At 42.4% G+C, this 12,814-nt stretch overlaps 1 protein-coding gene across 6 annotated transcripts in view; it reads left to right on the forward strand.

Annotated features, from left to right (window-relative positions):
- Positions 1–12,814, forward strand: part of synrg (synergin, gamma) — a 117,405-nt gene that overhangs the window by 28,091 nt on the left and 76,500 nt on the right. For all 6 annotated transcript variants that reach the window (XM_070857061.1, XM_070857062.1, XM_070857064.1 and 3 more), the window contains 4 exons: positions 1,618–1,695; positions 2,618–2,814; positions 7,160–7,414; positions 9,477–9,616. In XM_070857061.1, coding sequence (XP_070713162.1) covers positions 1,618–1,695; positions 2,618–2,814; positions 7,160–7,414; positions 9,477–9,616 — 670 coding nt within the window. The remainder of the gene's footprint in view (positions 1–1,617; positions 1,696–2,617; positions 2,815–7,159; positions 7,415–9,476; positions 9,617–12,814) is intronic.

Raw genomic sequence — 12,814 nt, forward strand, 5'->3', positions numbered from 1 at the left:
CACCAGTGGAAACTTTGCTAAAGCATGAATTTCCTATTCATTATTGAAGCATTGTCACATTTTATTGTTTTGCAATTTCTTCCTGTGAAGGAACGCAGATTACAAACTTAAAAACGGTGCTGGTAGATGTTACTAGTACAGGATCTGATGGGAGAACACGTATTAGTGCACATTGTAATCAAGCAACACAACTAAACTGCAGATCTGTCTATTATGTGAGCAGGCAATATAATGACTTCAAGTAAATTGCAGTCTGTTGGCACCTCTTTGCCACAGCGGGTTGCAACGCCACAGAGGGAAGGGACATGGGTTTGTGTCCATGATTCTTTTGCTGCTCGTCAGCAGTGCTGTGGCGAAGTACTGAGCAGAGGCCAGGTATTTCCCAGAAGAAAAAGTAATTACGCTACCTCTTGTGCCTCCTGGTGGCTGGCCCAGGGTGAAATTGTTGGAGATTTCAGAACAGATTCCAGGTTGTGTGTGGCCTGTGGAGATTGGGGAAATCACATGACAAGTGTGGGGCGAGGAATAAGGGGTTCGTACCTTCAGAAAAACACACTAGGGCCCATTGCAAGCAGTGTCTGACTGAGTTTCCTTGGAAAGTGTTGACTCCTCTGGAATTATTTTCTCCACATTTAAGCCCTGACGCTTTCAATTTATCATCCAATGGGGAAAGAAACTAAGAAATGGAAAATCCTGCACTCTACCTAAAATTTAACAAGAATAGCTGCGGTTGTTTTCCTTGGAACAGAGGAGGCTGAGGATAGATTTAATTGAGGTGTATAAAATTATGAGGGGCCTAGATAGAGTGGACAGGAAGGACCTATTTCCCTTAGCGCAGGGGTCAATAACCAGGGGGCATAGATTTAAAGTAGAAGGATAAGAAGGTAGATGAGGATACATTGCTTCACCCAGAGGGTGGTGGAAGTCTGGAACGCACTGCCTGAAAGGGTGGTAGAGGCAGAAACCCTCACCACATTTTAAAAAAATACTTGGTGTGCACTTGAAGTGCCGTAATCTGCAGGGCTACAGACCGAGTTGAGAAGGAATTTCTCGAGTTGAGAAGGAATTTCTTCTCCCAGAGGGTTGTGGAAGCAGAATTCTCTGCCCAAGGAAGCAGTTGAGGCTAGCTCATTGAATGTATTCAAGTCACAGATAGATAGATTTTTAACCAATAAGGGAATTAAGGGTTACGGGGAGCGGGCGGGTAAGTGGAGCTGAGTCCACGGCCAGATCAGCCATGATCTTGTTGAGTGGCGGAGCAGGCTCGAGGGGCTAGATGGCCTACTCATGTTCCTAATTCTTATGTTCTAGAGCTGGAAAGTGGGATTAGACTGGATAGCTCTTGGTTGGCCGGCACGGACACAATGGACCGAAATGGCCTCCTTCCGTGCCGTAAATTTCTATGATTCTGTGAATAGAGAACTTGGATAAATGTCTACTTTTCTCCTTCATTATCATTTAACTAATCACTTTGGATATTTTTCAGGAATTCAGCAAGTTGAGAGGACATGTCACATTGAAGCTTTCATTCTAGAAGTATTTTTTGAGATAAGACTTGTAGACAATGGTGTGTGATTTTTTTTCATTCGTAATTGTTCATTTGCTTTATTTCCTTAGGTGTAGGCGTTTACCCTACACAGGACACCCTTCAGCCCATGTTGCCACCCTGGCTCTTCAATGACAGTCTTGTCCCAGGTATAATGGGATTTGTGCTGCTTTAAACCTCTAGCTGAAAGTGATGGTTAAAGGGGTCATTTTTGAAGGAGTTCACCTTTCACAGTTAGTAGTACTGGCCACCTAATCTTATAGTTTCCATTCATGACCGTTCTATATTTAAACAATTCAGCTGGCTGCGGTGTATGCTGGGAAATGTCGCTTTCCCCAAGCAAACTAATTGTAATTTTAGCCTTCAGACATTTTCTACCTTTACTGAGCCTTCCTTTTTTGTAAGTTCCTCCTATTTACCACAATTCCTTCATTGTAGGATGGTAACAGTGATATATAACTGAGCACTTGGTTATTGGTGGTTGAGAGGGGGTTTGGATTTCCTGATCACACAACATAACACAGAACAGCAGGTCATGAGAAATGAGTGTTCATTAGAGGTCACCAGACTGATTCCTGGGATGGCAGGACTGTCGTATGAGGAGAGATTGGGTCGACTAGGCCTGTATTCACTCCAGTTTAGAAAAATGAGAGGGGATCTCATTGAAACGTATAAACTTCTGACTGGGTTGGACAGACTGGATGCGGGGAGGATGTTTCCCCTGGCTGGGAAGTCTAGAACAAGTGGTCACAGTCTCAGGATACGAGGTAGGAAATTTAGGACCGAGATGAGGAGAAATTGTTTCACTGAGGGTGGTGAACCTGTGGAATTCTCTGCCACAGAAGGCTGTGGAGGCCAAGTCACTGAATATATTTAAGAGGGTGATAGATAGATTTCTAGAAGCAAAAGGCATCAAGGGGTCTGGGGGGAAAAGTGGGAATATGGTGTTGAGATAGAGGATCAGCCATGATCCTGTTGAATGGCGTTGCAGACTTGAAGGACCGGATGGCCTATTTTCTATGTTTCAAATGCATTCTTGACTTGCAAATTTACCAAAAACTTTCCCAACAGAACTCTACAAGAAAGTTCTCGAAGCCACTCTTACCCCAGCCGGCATCGATACAGCAAAACTCTACCCAATTCTTCTCTCGTCGGGATTACCGAGAGAGATGCTGGGTCAGATTTGGGCTTTTGCCAATCGAGCGACACCAGGCAAACTTACAAAAGAGGAACTCTACACAGTATTGGCGATGATAGCTATGTCGCAGGTATTGTAATATTGTTTTTCATTTTTTTAAATCAGTTAATTTACCTGCAATTATTTGGATTATGTTTATGTTGCAGATGATGTGGATTTAAGATGTACCAGATGATTGCTGAATGCATTTCCATTTTCAAATATAGTACAGAGAATATTGGGGCTGAAATTCAGCCTCCCAAAAAGGCCTCTTACTGCCAAAAACCAGCGGCCAAGCAGCGGAGAACAGTGGCCGAATGGCCACCACTAGCAAAATTCACCTTGGTGGATTTTCTGTCGGTTCCCCCTTCCGCCCCGCTGCTGCTGACCGGTCCTAAGTGCATAATCAAAGCTCGCACCGCCGATCTCCCGCACCTCCAGCCAAGTTCAGCGTGACAAATCTTTGATCCGTGACGCGGTGCCCCCCACAGCTTTTTCTGTCAACGCACCTCGTTCTCCGTGTGTGGGACTTGGTTGCGCGGCGGCCATTAAAGACGAGGGCGCACCGCCATGTTTTTTTTTTTTGTCGGCCGACTGCCAGGTCGGGCTGACAATTATGCCCTCGGGCTCGACCGGGCCTCTTGGGTGCCAGGCCGCTGGCCCGGCCGAAATCCTCCCTGGTGGCCCACTGGACCGAAGTTTTAAAATGGCTGATGACGCTCCCCTTCAAGTGAAGGGGAGAACTGTGGTGACGCATACGCGTCATGACATCATCACCGCTCCACTGATGATTGACAGCGGCAGTGACTCCATCGCGCCTGCACTTAACGCCCCTCTCATTGTCGATCTTCTGCTTACCACCCCACTTCTGCCCCCATTATGTCTGATTTCTGGTCCGCCTGAAAAAAAATGATGAGCTAAATTTCACAAAAGAAGCCACCTCATCCAATGCGGTGGAAAAAACACATTAAAAATGGTGTGCTTGGTTTCTGGCAGGCTTGAATTTCTTACCCCATTATATACTTGGGAATGATTGAGCTAGTAATGTGATTGGGGCATTCAGATGAAGCTTGAGCAGCTCATAACCAATCCGTAGCATCTTGAAGCACCATATTTGGGTGAAAGTGTTCAAAGATGATTTATATTTTTGAATGCATGTGTTATGAAATTCATTGATGTGGCTTTATCCTCCTCCAACCTTTATAGATCACAACTTTCGATGGTGTTTAAACTTTATCAATAACATGTAACTTTTTTGTAGTACTATCGGGGACGGTAGCCTAGTGGTAATGTTACTAGACTAGTAATCCGGAGGCCTGGACTAATGACCCAGAGACATGAGTTCAAATCTTGCCATGGCAGCTGGGGAATTTAAATTCAGTTAATTAAGTAAATCTGGAATAAAAAGCTAGCATCATTAATGGTGACCATGAAACTACTGGATTGTCGTAAAAACCCATCTGGTTCACTAACGTCCTTTAGGGAAGCAAGTCGTCTGGCCTATATGTGACTCCAGACCCACAGCAATGTGGTTGACTCTGAAATGGCAGGGAAAGCGGCTCAGTGGTTGTACTCGCTGTGGGCGTACCTTCACCTCACGGACTGCAGCGATTCAAGAAGGCAGTTCACCACCACCAAGGGCAATTGGGAATCGGCAATAAATGCTGGCCTTGCCAGTGACGCCTACATTTCTATGAATGAATTAAAAAAAAATTTAGCCTTGCAGTACTTGTTCATGACAATGAATAATTAACAAAATAATTACTGACCGAGGTATGTCATAGAAACATAGAAACATAGAAAATAGGTGCAGGAATAGGCCATTCGGTCCTTCAGGCCTGCACCGCCACTCAATGAGTTCATGGCTGAACATGCAACTTCAGTACCCCATTCCTGCTTTCTCGCCATACCCCTTGATTCCCCTAGTAATAAGGATTACATTTAACTCCTTTTTGAATATATTTAGTGAATTGGCCTCAACAACTTTCTGTGGTAGAGAATTCCACAGGTTCACCACTCTCTGGGTGAAGAAATTTCTCCTCATCACGGTCCGAAATGGCTTACCCCTTATCCTTAGACTGTGACCCCTGGTTCTGGACTTCCCCAACATTGGGAACATTCTTCCTGCATCTAACCTGTCTGAACCCGTCAGAATTTTAAACGTTTCTATGAGGTCCCCTCTCATTCTTCTGAACTCCAGTGAATACAAGCCCAGTTGATCCAGTCTTTCTTGATAGGTCAGTCCCGCCATCCCGGGAATCAGTCTGGTGAACCTTCGCTGCACTCCCTCAATAGCAAGAATGTCCTTCCTCAAGTTAGGAGACCAAAACTGTACACAATACTCCAGGTGTGGCCTCACCAAGGCCCTGTACAACGGTAGCAACACCTCCCTGCCCCTGTACTCAAATCCCCTCGCTATGAAGGCCAACATGCCATTTACTTTCTTAAGCTCCTGCTGTACCTGCATGCCACCCTTCAATGACTGATGTACAATGACACCCATGTCTCGTTGTACCTCCCCTTTTCCTAATCTGTCACCATTCAGATAATAGTCTGTCTCTCTGTTTTTACCACCAAAGTGGATAACCTCACATTTATCCACATTATACTTCATCTGCCTTGCATTTGCCCACTCACCTAACCTATCCAAGTCACTCTGCAGCCTCATAGCATCCTCCTCGCAGCTCACACTGCCACCCAACTTAGTGTCATCCGCAAATTTGGAGATACTACATTTAATCCTCTCGTCTAAATCATTAATGTACAGTGTAAACAGCTGGGGCCCCAGCACAGAACCTTGCGGTACCCCACTAGTCACTGCCTGCCATTCTGAAAAGTCCCCATTTACTCCTACTCTTTGCTTCCTGTCTGACAACCAGTTCTCAATCCACGTCCGCACACTACCCCCAATCCCATGTGCTTTAACTTTGCACATTAATCTCTTGTGTGGGACCTTGTCGAAAGCCTTCTGAAAGTCCAAATATACCACATCAACTGGTTCTCCCTTGTCCACTCTACTGGAAACATCCTCAAAAAATTCCAGAAGATTTGTCAAGCATGATTTCCCTTTCACAAATCGATGCTGCCTTGGACCTAACATGTCACCTCTTTCCAAATACGCTGCTATGACATCCTTAATAATTGATTCCATCATTTTACCCACTACTGAGGTCAGGCTGACCGGTCTATAATTCCCTGTTTTCTCTCTCCCTCCTTTTTTAAAAAGTGGGGTTACATTGGCTACCCTCCACTCCATAGGAACTGATCCAGAGTCAATGGAATGTTGGAAAATGACTGTCAATGCATCCACTATTTCCAAGGCCACCTCCTTAAGTACTCTGGGATGCAGTCCATCAGGCCCTGGGGATTTATCGGCCTTCAATCCCGTCAATTTCCCCAACACAATTTCCCGACTAATAAGGATTTCCCTCAGTTCCTCCTCCTTACTAGATTCTCTGACCCCTTTTATATCCGGAAGGTTGTTTGTGTCCTCCTTAGTGAATACCGAACCAAAGTACTTGTTCAATTGATCTGCCATTTCTTTGTTCCCCGTTATGACTTCCCCTGATTCTGACTGCAGGGGACCTACGTTTGTCTTTACTAACCTTTTTCTCTTTATATATCTATAGAAACTTTTGCAATCCGTCTTAATGTTCCCTGCAAGCTTCTTCTCGTACTCCATTTTCCCATGATTGTCATCATGATTGACAATACTGTTGTAAATAAAGGACATAGTGCCCCTTAGATATATAAAATATTGTGTTTGGTATGCAACCGAATGTAATTGGAAAGTAGTTGTCTTCTTTTGTATGGTAGCAGCAAAGCAAATCAAATGTCAATATCTAAGTTGGATGTCCAGGCCAAAGCTTCCGGTGTAACAATGCGGATATCTTGTCGGCTGCCTGTGAATTCCCTCTGAGTGCAGTGCTCAATGATATGCTCCAGGATCTGATTAGGAGCTCCACAGTCGCATGATGGAGATGCTTTAATCTTTCACCCATGGAGAAGGTGGCAGCATCGACCGTTACCGGTTCTGAGGCGGTTGATGGTTGTCCACTGTTTGCGAGGAAGGTTTGATCCTTCAGGTTGTACTGTGGGGTCCTCTACAAGGAATCCATTCTGTATGTCACAGTTCTTCCAAGCCTTTCGCCAATGGCCATCAATGCTCGGGAGATCGCCGAAGGGCTTCGGCAACGGTCCAAAATGGCTGTCTAGAGTTGAGACGGGTTGGTGATAGGTTGTTCAAGTCGGCTGGGATTGGCATGTCTTTGCTGGTGTAGCGGTTGTATTCTCTGGAGACTGCGTATTCAGGAAAGTCTGAGTTGATTATTGGCTAGCACAACTTTAAACTGGGATATTGTGGGAAAAATCTGTATAATCTGTCCATTGTGATTTTAGTTCTACATTGTACTAGTCAGTGCTCTCTTTTTTTCCAGAGAGGCATTCCGGCACTGAATCTTGAAAATCTCAACCAGTTTCCATCTGCTCCTATTCCTACGCTAAGTGGGACCCCGATGACTTTACCTACTTCAGTTCCACAGCAGTCTATGATATCGGTGCCAACTGGTCCGACTGTGTCTATGTCTGTTCACGCAGGCCAGTCTGTGGTAGGAATGAACCTTCCTGTACCAGTGGGTGGCAGCACAACCCAAGTTTCCAGTGGTTTTGTGGCATCTTTCCCCGTCAGTCAGGTAACTACGAGCATTATTCTAACGCAGCCATTTTTAGTTCAGAAAGCACAATAAATTATTAACCCAAACAAGTAACAGTTCTGAGATTGAGAGCTACTTAAGGAAGTACAATAAATTATTAACCCAAAACGCGAAATAGTACTGACATTGTCACCTGTGACCACCTGTTACCATGGCCTTAACAACAAATATACAGCAAGGCATCTTGCCTGCACTGGGCATTCTCAACAGGAGAACAATCCCCTCTGCAACCCAGTGCACCAGAGATAATACATAGAAATGTGAATAGAATTTTTAAGACATTGCACAGTACAATCACTCAGCTGATTCAGAAATAAATTCAGAATGGCAAGCTACAAAATTAGGGGCAGAATGGGGAACCTGCAATCTCATAACGGAGAACGAGAAGGCAGGAATGAGAAACAGCTATTGTCTTAGTGAACACTGAGAAGATTTTTTTCCTCCATGCTTCCTTTGTGCCGATTCCTTCTTTACTCCTTAGCAAACGGAATTGTGTATTATCTTCTATTGCATGATGCTTTGCAAAACAGATCACTGATGGAGCTCCAAAGGCTTATTGCTAACTTCTGATAAACGTTCAGAAATCTATATCCCAGTCAACATTTTTTCATGTCGACATGTTGGTAGTGCATCCTGCCCTGAAGTTGCCGGCCTCATGTTGGGGTACAGTTCTACAGCCACCTTAACCAAGTGACCATTTTCCTATGTGAGCCCAGACATTGAAATATTTGCTCTTGAGTTGTGCTTCATGACTCAATCCTGTCCTTGCCCAGTGGCCACACACACGTGCACTTTCCATTCGTGGACAGTGATCAGGAGCTGGGGGCCAATGGCCACACACACGTGCACTTTCCATTTGTGGACAGTGATCAGGAGCTGGGGGACCCCTGCTTGATTTTCCCCTCTCCTCTCCCCACCAGTGTACATTTTGAATTTTCCTTGCACTTCCAGCTTTATTTTAGTTTTTTGAACTGCGGTAACTGTCCAAGAACTCTGCTTTGTTTTGGCGGACAATGATGCTCAAGGAGAAGAAATAACTGAGAAATTATCTACTGTTTAATAAAAAGTGTTGAGTGTGCAGAATGAGGAAATCAAAATTCGCAAATGTTAACATTGTTGAAAAATTAGCTGTATATTGGACACATTTTTCAATGGACACTGGGTGTTTATTTTGCTAAGAAGCCCAGTTAAAAGCTAGCTTCTCATGAAAATTTATGTTTGTAAATGTAGTTCATGTGACTTGTCAGGCTTTCTCACAAAAGTATACAGAGACCCGTCAATAAAAAAAAAACTACAGGTGAGTGACTCATACAGTCTTCTTCTGCCGGCTCGTTCGATGTGCTAGTGCCTTTCATTTAAATCAAATATCTAACTTACACAATAAAGATAAAAGGGCTGATTCTGCTGGCACATCAGCCATGGAGTGCTGGCTTGGGAAATTGCAGGCCCAATGGCCCTAGTTTTCCATCCAATCAGGGAATCAGCCCTAAAAAGAAACAAGCTACACATGCTGAAATAAAAACATAAAATGCTGGGAATTAAAATATAAGATGCAAGTTCATCAGTATTGTGAAAAGAGACAAGGCAGAGCAGAACCAATGCTAACCCCCCCCTGTCTTTTCTATTAGTAGATACTGACAAACCTGTGCATTTCAATCATTTTCTTGCTATTTCGCCGTACACAGTTGTTTGATGCCATGCTAAGATCATCTTCACGGATGTCAATACTGCAGTCTCTTTAGTCTCTGCAATCTAGACTTTTAGTGAAAACAAGAAACCTTGTGAGGACTAAATGATCTAATTCACAATGATGCTGCACATAAACACATTACAAGTTGCTCATGATTATTATTAGTTTTGCCTTTTAGCTGAAACAGCAATGTGGGATGATAGTTACAGTGTGAAATTTTGGGCAGTTGTCTCGTAAATATAGTTAATGATATGCATAAAAGGTATGCAATGCAATATAACAACAGCGACTGATTGAACAATAATTCCAAGGATTAACAAATACAAAAACTAACCCTTTCCCTTTATCCAGGCCTCAAAATCTGATGATGACGATTTCCAGGATTTTCAGGAGGCTCCTAAACCTAACACAGCTGACGATTCTTTCAAGGGGTTCAAGGGTGAAGCCTCTGGAACCTTATCGAAGGCACCGAGCTCACAGACCGCAATCAGGTTTGAATTATTGGCATGCAATAGTTATCTGCACAGTTAGATCTAGCCAGTTGATATTCCAGGTGCCCAGTACAGGAAGAATATGAGCTGGGCAAGCCAGACAGCTTACCAGTGCAATAAAAGTGAAAGGTGGGTGTAGTAAATGATTTTGAGTGTCAGCAGTACACTTAGCAACTGGCGTGCCTTATCAACGATACTGGCTAAAGCAATATGGGGCAAGACACCATTTCTACACTGATTTCTTCTCTACGTTGACTCTTTTTAAAAAAAAAAAATTACACAAGTGGGGCTGAATGGAGTCCTAGTTTCAGAATGTATGCCATGGTCTCTTGTATTTGGGCAGGTGATATTTTCACTTTTAAACTTAAGACCGGAATTGAGAATTACATTTTAGCATTGAGCCAACAGATTTCACAATTGAATGAAAACCCTTTACTTGATCAAGTGGGGTATAAATGTAGGATTGAATTAGTCATGAGTACTGCTTCAAGTAAAATACAAAATAATTCCTATTGGTTCAAAAAGCAATAAGTGAGATTGGCAAGTGAAATTTTAGCTGTGCTGGTGTATTTGTACTGACTGTTGCTGCTGACCAGAAATATATACCGTTGATTATCCCAACAAACTTACAAATTGTGATAGATAGCTGAACAATAGAACCCTGCCTCATATCCATCCGTCTGATATTTAATATCTTAGTTATTGCTAGCGACCCAGAACTATTATTGGACTACATTTTATTGATTTTATTTTTCGCCCACACAAAATTCAATTTGGAGTGAAGAAAATAGACACTGAGCAGTGGAGCAAAGCCAATTTAGTGGTCGCATATGAATGATTTTGCCGTAAAGCTCAGCCTCACAGTCTTTGTCATTAAACTAAAAGTTGTTTCTGCTATTAGCTGGTCACCCAGTTGAACCTGCAGAATGTTTTTCTTGCTAAACTTGTGTAGAATTTCTGATTCCGGTAGTAAAACATTTTGTCTGCATAGTGTAAGTGATTTATTTGGTGTACCAACAATGTTGCCTTTTTAATAAGCTTTGAAATTTGTTGGAGGTTTTTTTTTTGTCTGCCTGAAATGAGAGGATTCTTTACTTGAAATAGCCATTGCAACCAAACATTATAATTGATGCTGTATTTTGAAGGCAGCTCAGAACATCAGCTGGCCCTTTAACAAGTCATCAGATTTTACTTAGAATATAAGAACATAAGAATTAGGAGCAGGAGTAGGCCATTCGGCCCCTCGAGCCTGCTCTATCATTCAATGAGATCATGCCCATATCCCTTGATTCCCTTAATATCCAAAAATCTATCGATCTCTGACTTGAGTATTCTCAAAGCCTGAGCCTCCACAGCCCTTTGGGGTAGAGAATTCCAAAGATTCACCACCCTCTGAATGAAGAAGTTTTTCCACATCTCTGTCCTAAATGGCCGACCCTTTATTCTGGAATTTATTGTTTACTCTGTAAATGTGGGAAAGAATGCTTGCACACAGTTTCTGCTGTATAACCAGAGTCTCTGTCTTCAGAGTTCCTGAAATCTGCTTCGGTTGCTTTCACATACACTACTTTCTTCCCCCATCCAGTTTTCATTCCGCCTCTCCTAATGGTAGTGATTCATGCTAGGGGCGGCACTTCAATTGAAGGCTCTCACCCACATGTCTTTAGTCAGGGAAGGGCAGAAGAGCAACTGAGGGCGATGGTAGCAGCCCCATTTCCACCTACACTAAAAATTGGATTTTGAGAAGCCTATGTAGGTCAGCACAGTGTGCAAAGAAAAGCCTTTGTGAAAATAATCTCAGCTCTGCAAATGAGTGGTGGCCAATTGGTGGGTAGCAATGTATTGTGTTGCTGCAGGTTTCTCTCGTTTTTGAAAAACATTTTATTGAGGTTAAGTACATGACTCACAAATAAACAGTACATGGTTAACAAATAACAATGCTGCCTAAATGTTGGCTTTAATACTGCAGCATATAATGAGGTACAGGGGTAATAGTCATCATACTTTATTACAAAAGAAAACGTCTAAAAGCTGCCTCTATTGAATCAGAATGGAATTGTAAATGATCAACGGATATTCTTAGCAATGGGGTGTAGGTTATTGCAGCTTTATTGAAATGAAATGTAGAAAGGCACACACACAATGTAATAAGGAAAGATTTTAAGTTATTACCTTTGTTTCCTTATTATAAAAGGTGATCCATCATAACTGGATGGTAAAGTAAAGATTTCTATTCATCGAAGATAATGATGCCGAATGTAAATTGAAAACCATTTATTCTTGCAATCTTTGTGTTTTCATTTGATTCACACACATTTTCTGAATCCTGATGGGTCTGCAGTATTTATTCAACATTTTAACTCTCTGTTGCAAGAGATTTTTAGGACACTGAAAAATAGTTAATCGTTTTTTCGCTGCAGGTATATTCATTGAAATTGTACGGCAATTACGTGTTTTTCCTGCAGTAGGTGTTTAATTTTGCTTACACTTGTGTTCTATGATCATTATTGTACGCAAATTTCTCTGTGATTAAAGTTTTGTACATTTAACACGTCAAATGAACAAATATTGGCGCAGAGAGCGCTTTGTAGTGCTGTCCGCAGCAGCTTAACCTGCAATTATCGATGTTGAAATCTGATTGTATGGTTGGAATATGCAATCTAAATTACGGAGTCAAATTCCAAAACAATTGTCGTTGCAGTTTATAACTGTTGAGTCAATTCCGAATGGATGATCTGCCTTTGTTCCTTTTTGAGAGAGGATTTTTTTTCATCTTGTTTAAGGCATACAGTTAGTTGTAGGATCTGTGCTATTCTTGTACTGAAACAGAAATCATAAATGACTAAAAAGCCATTACGTGTGAGAAAATAGTTTTAATAACTTTACCACAATGGACAATTGTGGGCAATAGAACACACCACTGCACACTGATGTCACGGACCACACCCTGGCTGTGGAAAAACCGCTGGATTGGTTCTTGAGATTTTTAGGGTGGTATCCCTCTCATTCTGACATGAGCACTTTCTGCCATTGATTTTTTTTTTCTTCTTTTTACTGAGGTGTCATTATGTAGAGACTTGTATTGTCCATTAGCTCTTTGCTTCCTGACAGTCCTTGTTCTTCATCAAAGGACTGAAAAATAAATGTGGTTTTCTGGGGTGCAAAATGAGTTTGTAGAAATGTAAGGGGTTGGGGGGG

This window comes from Pristiophorus japonicus, chromosome 16 (genome assembly GCF_044704955.1).
Source record: "Pristiophorus japonicus isolate sPriJap1 chromosome 16, sPriJap1.hap1, whole genome shotgun sequence".
Classification (NCBI taxonomy): Eukaryota; Metazoa; Chordata; class Chondrichthyes; family Pristiophoridae; genus Pristiophorus; species Pristiophorus japonicus.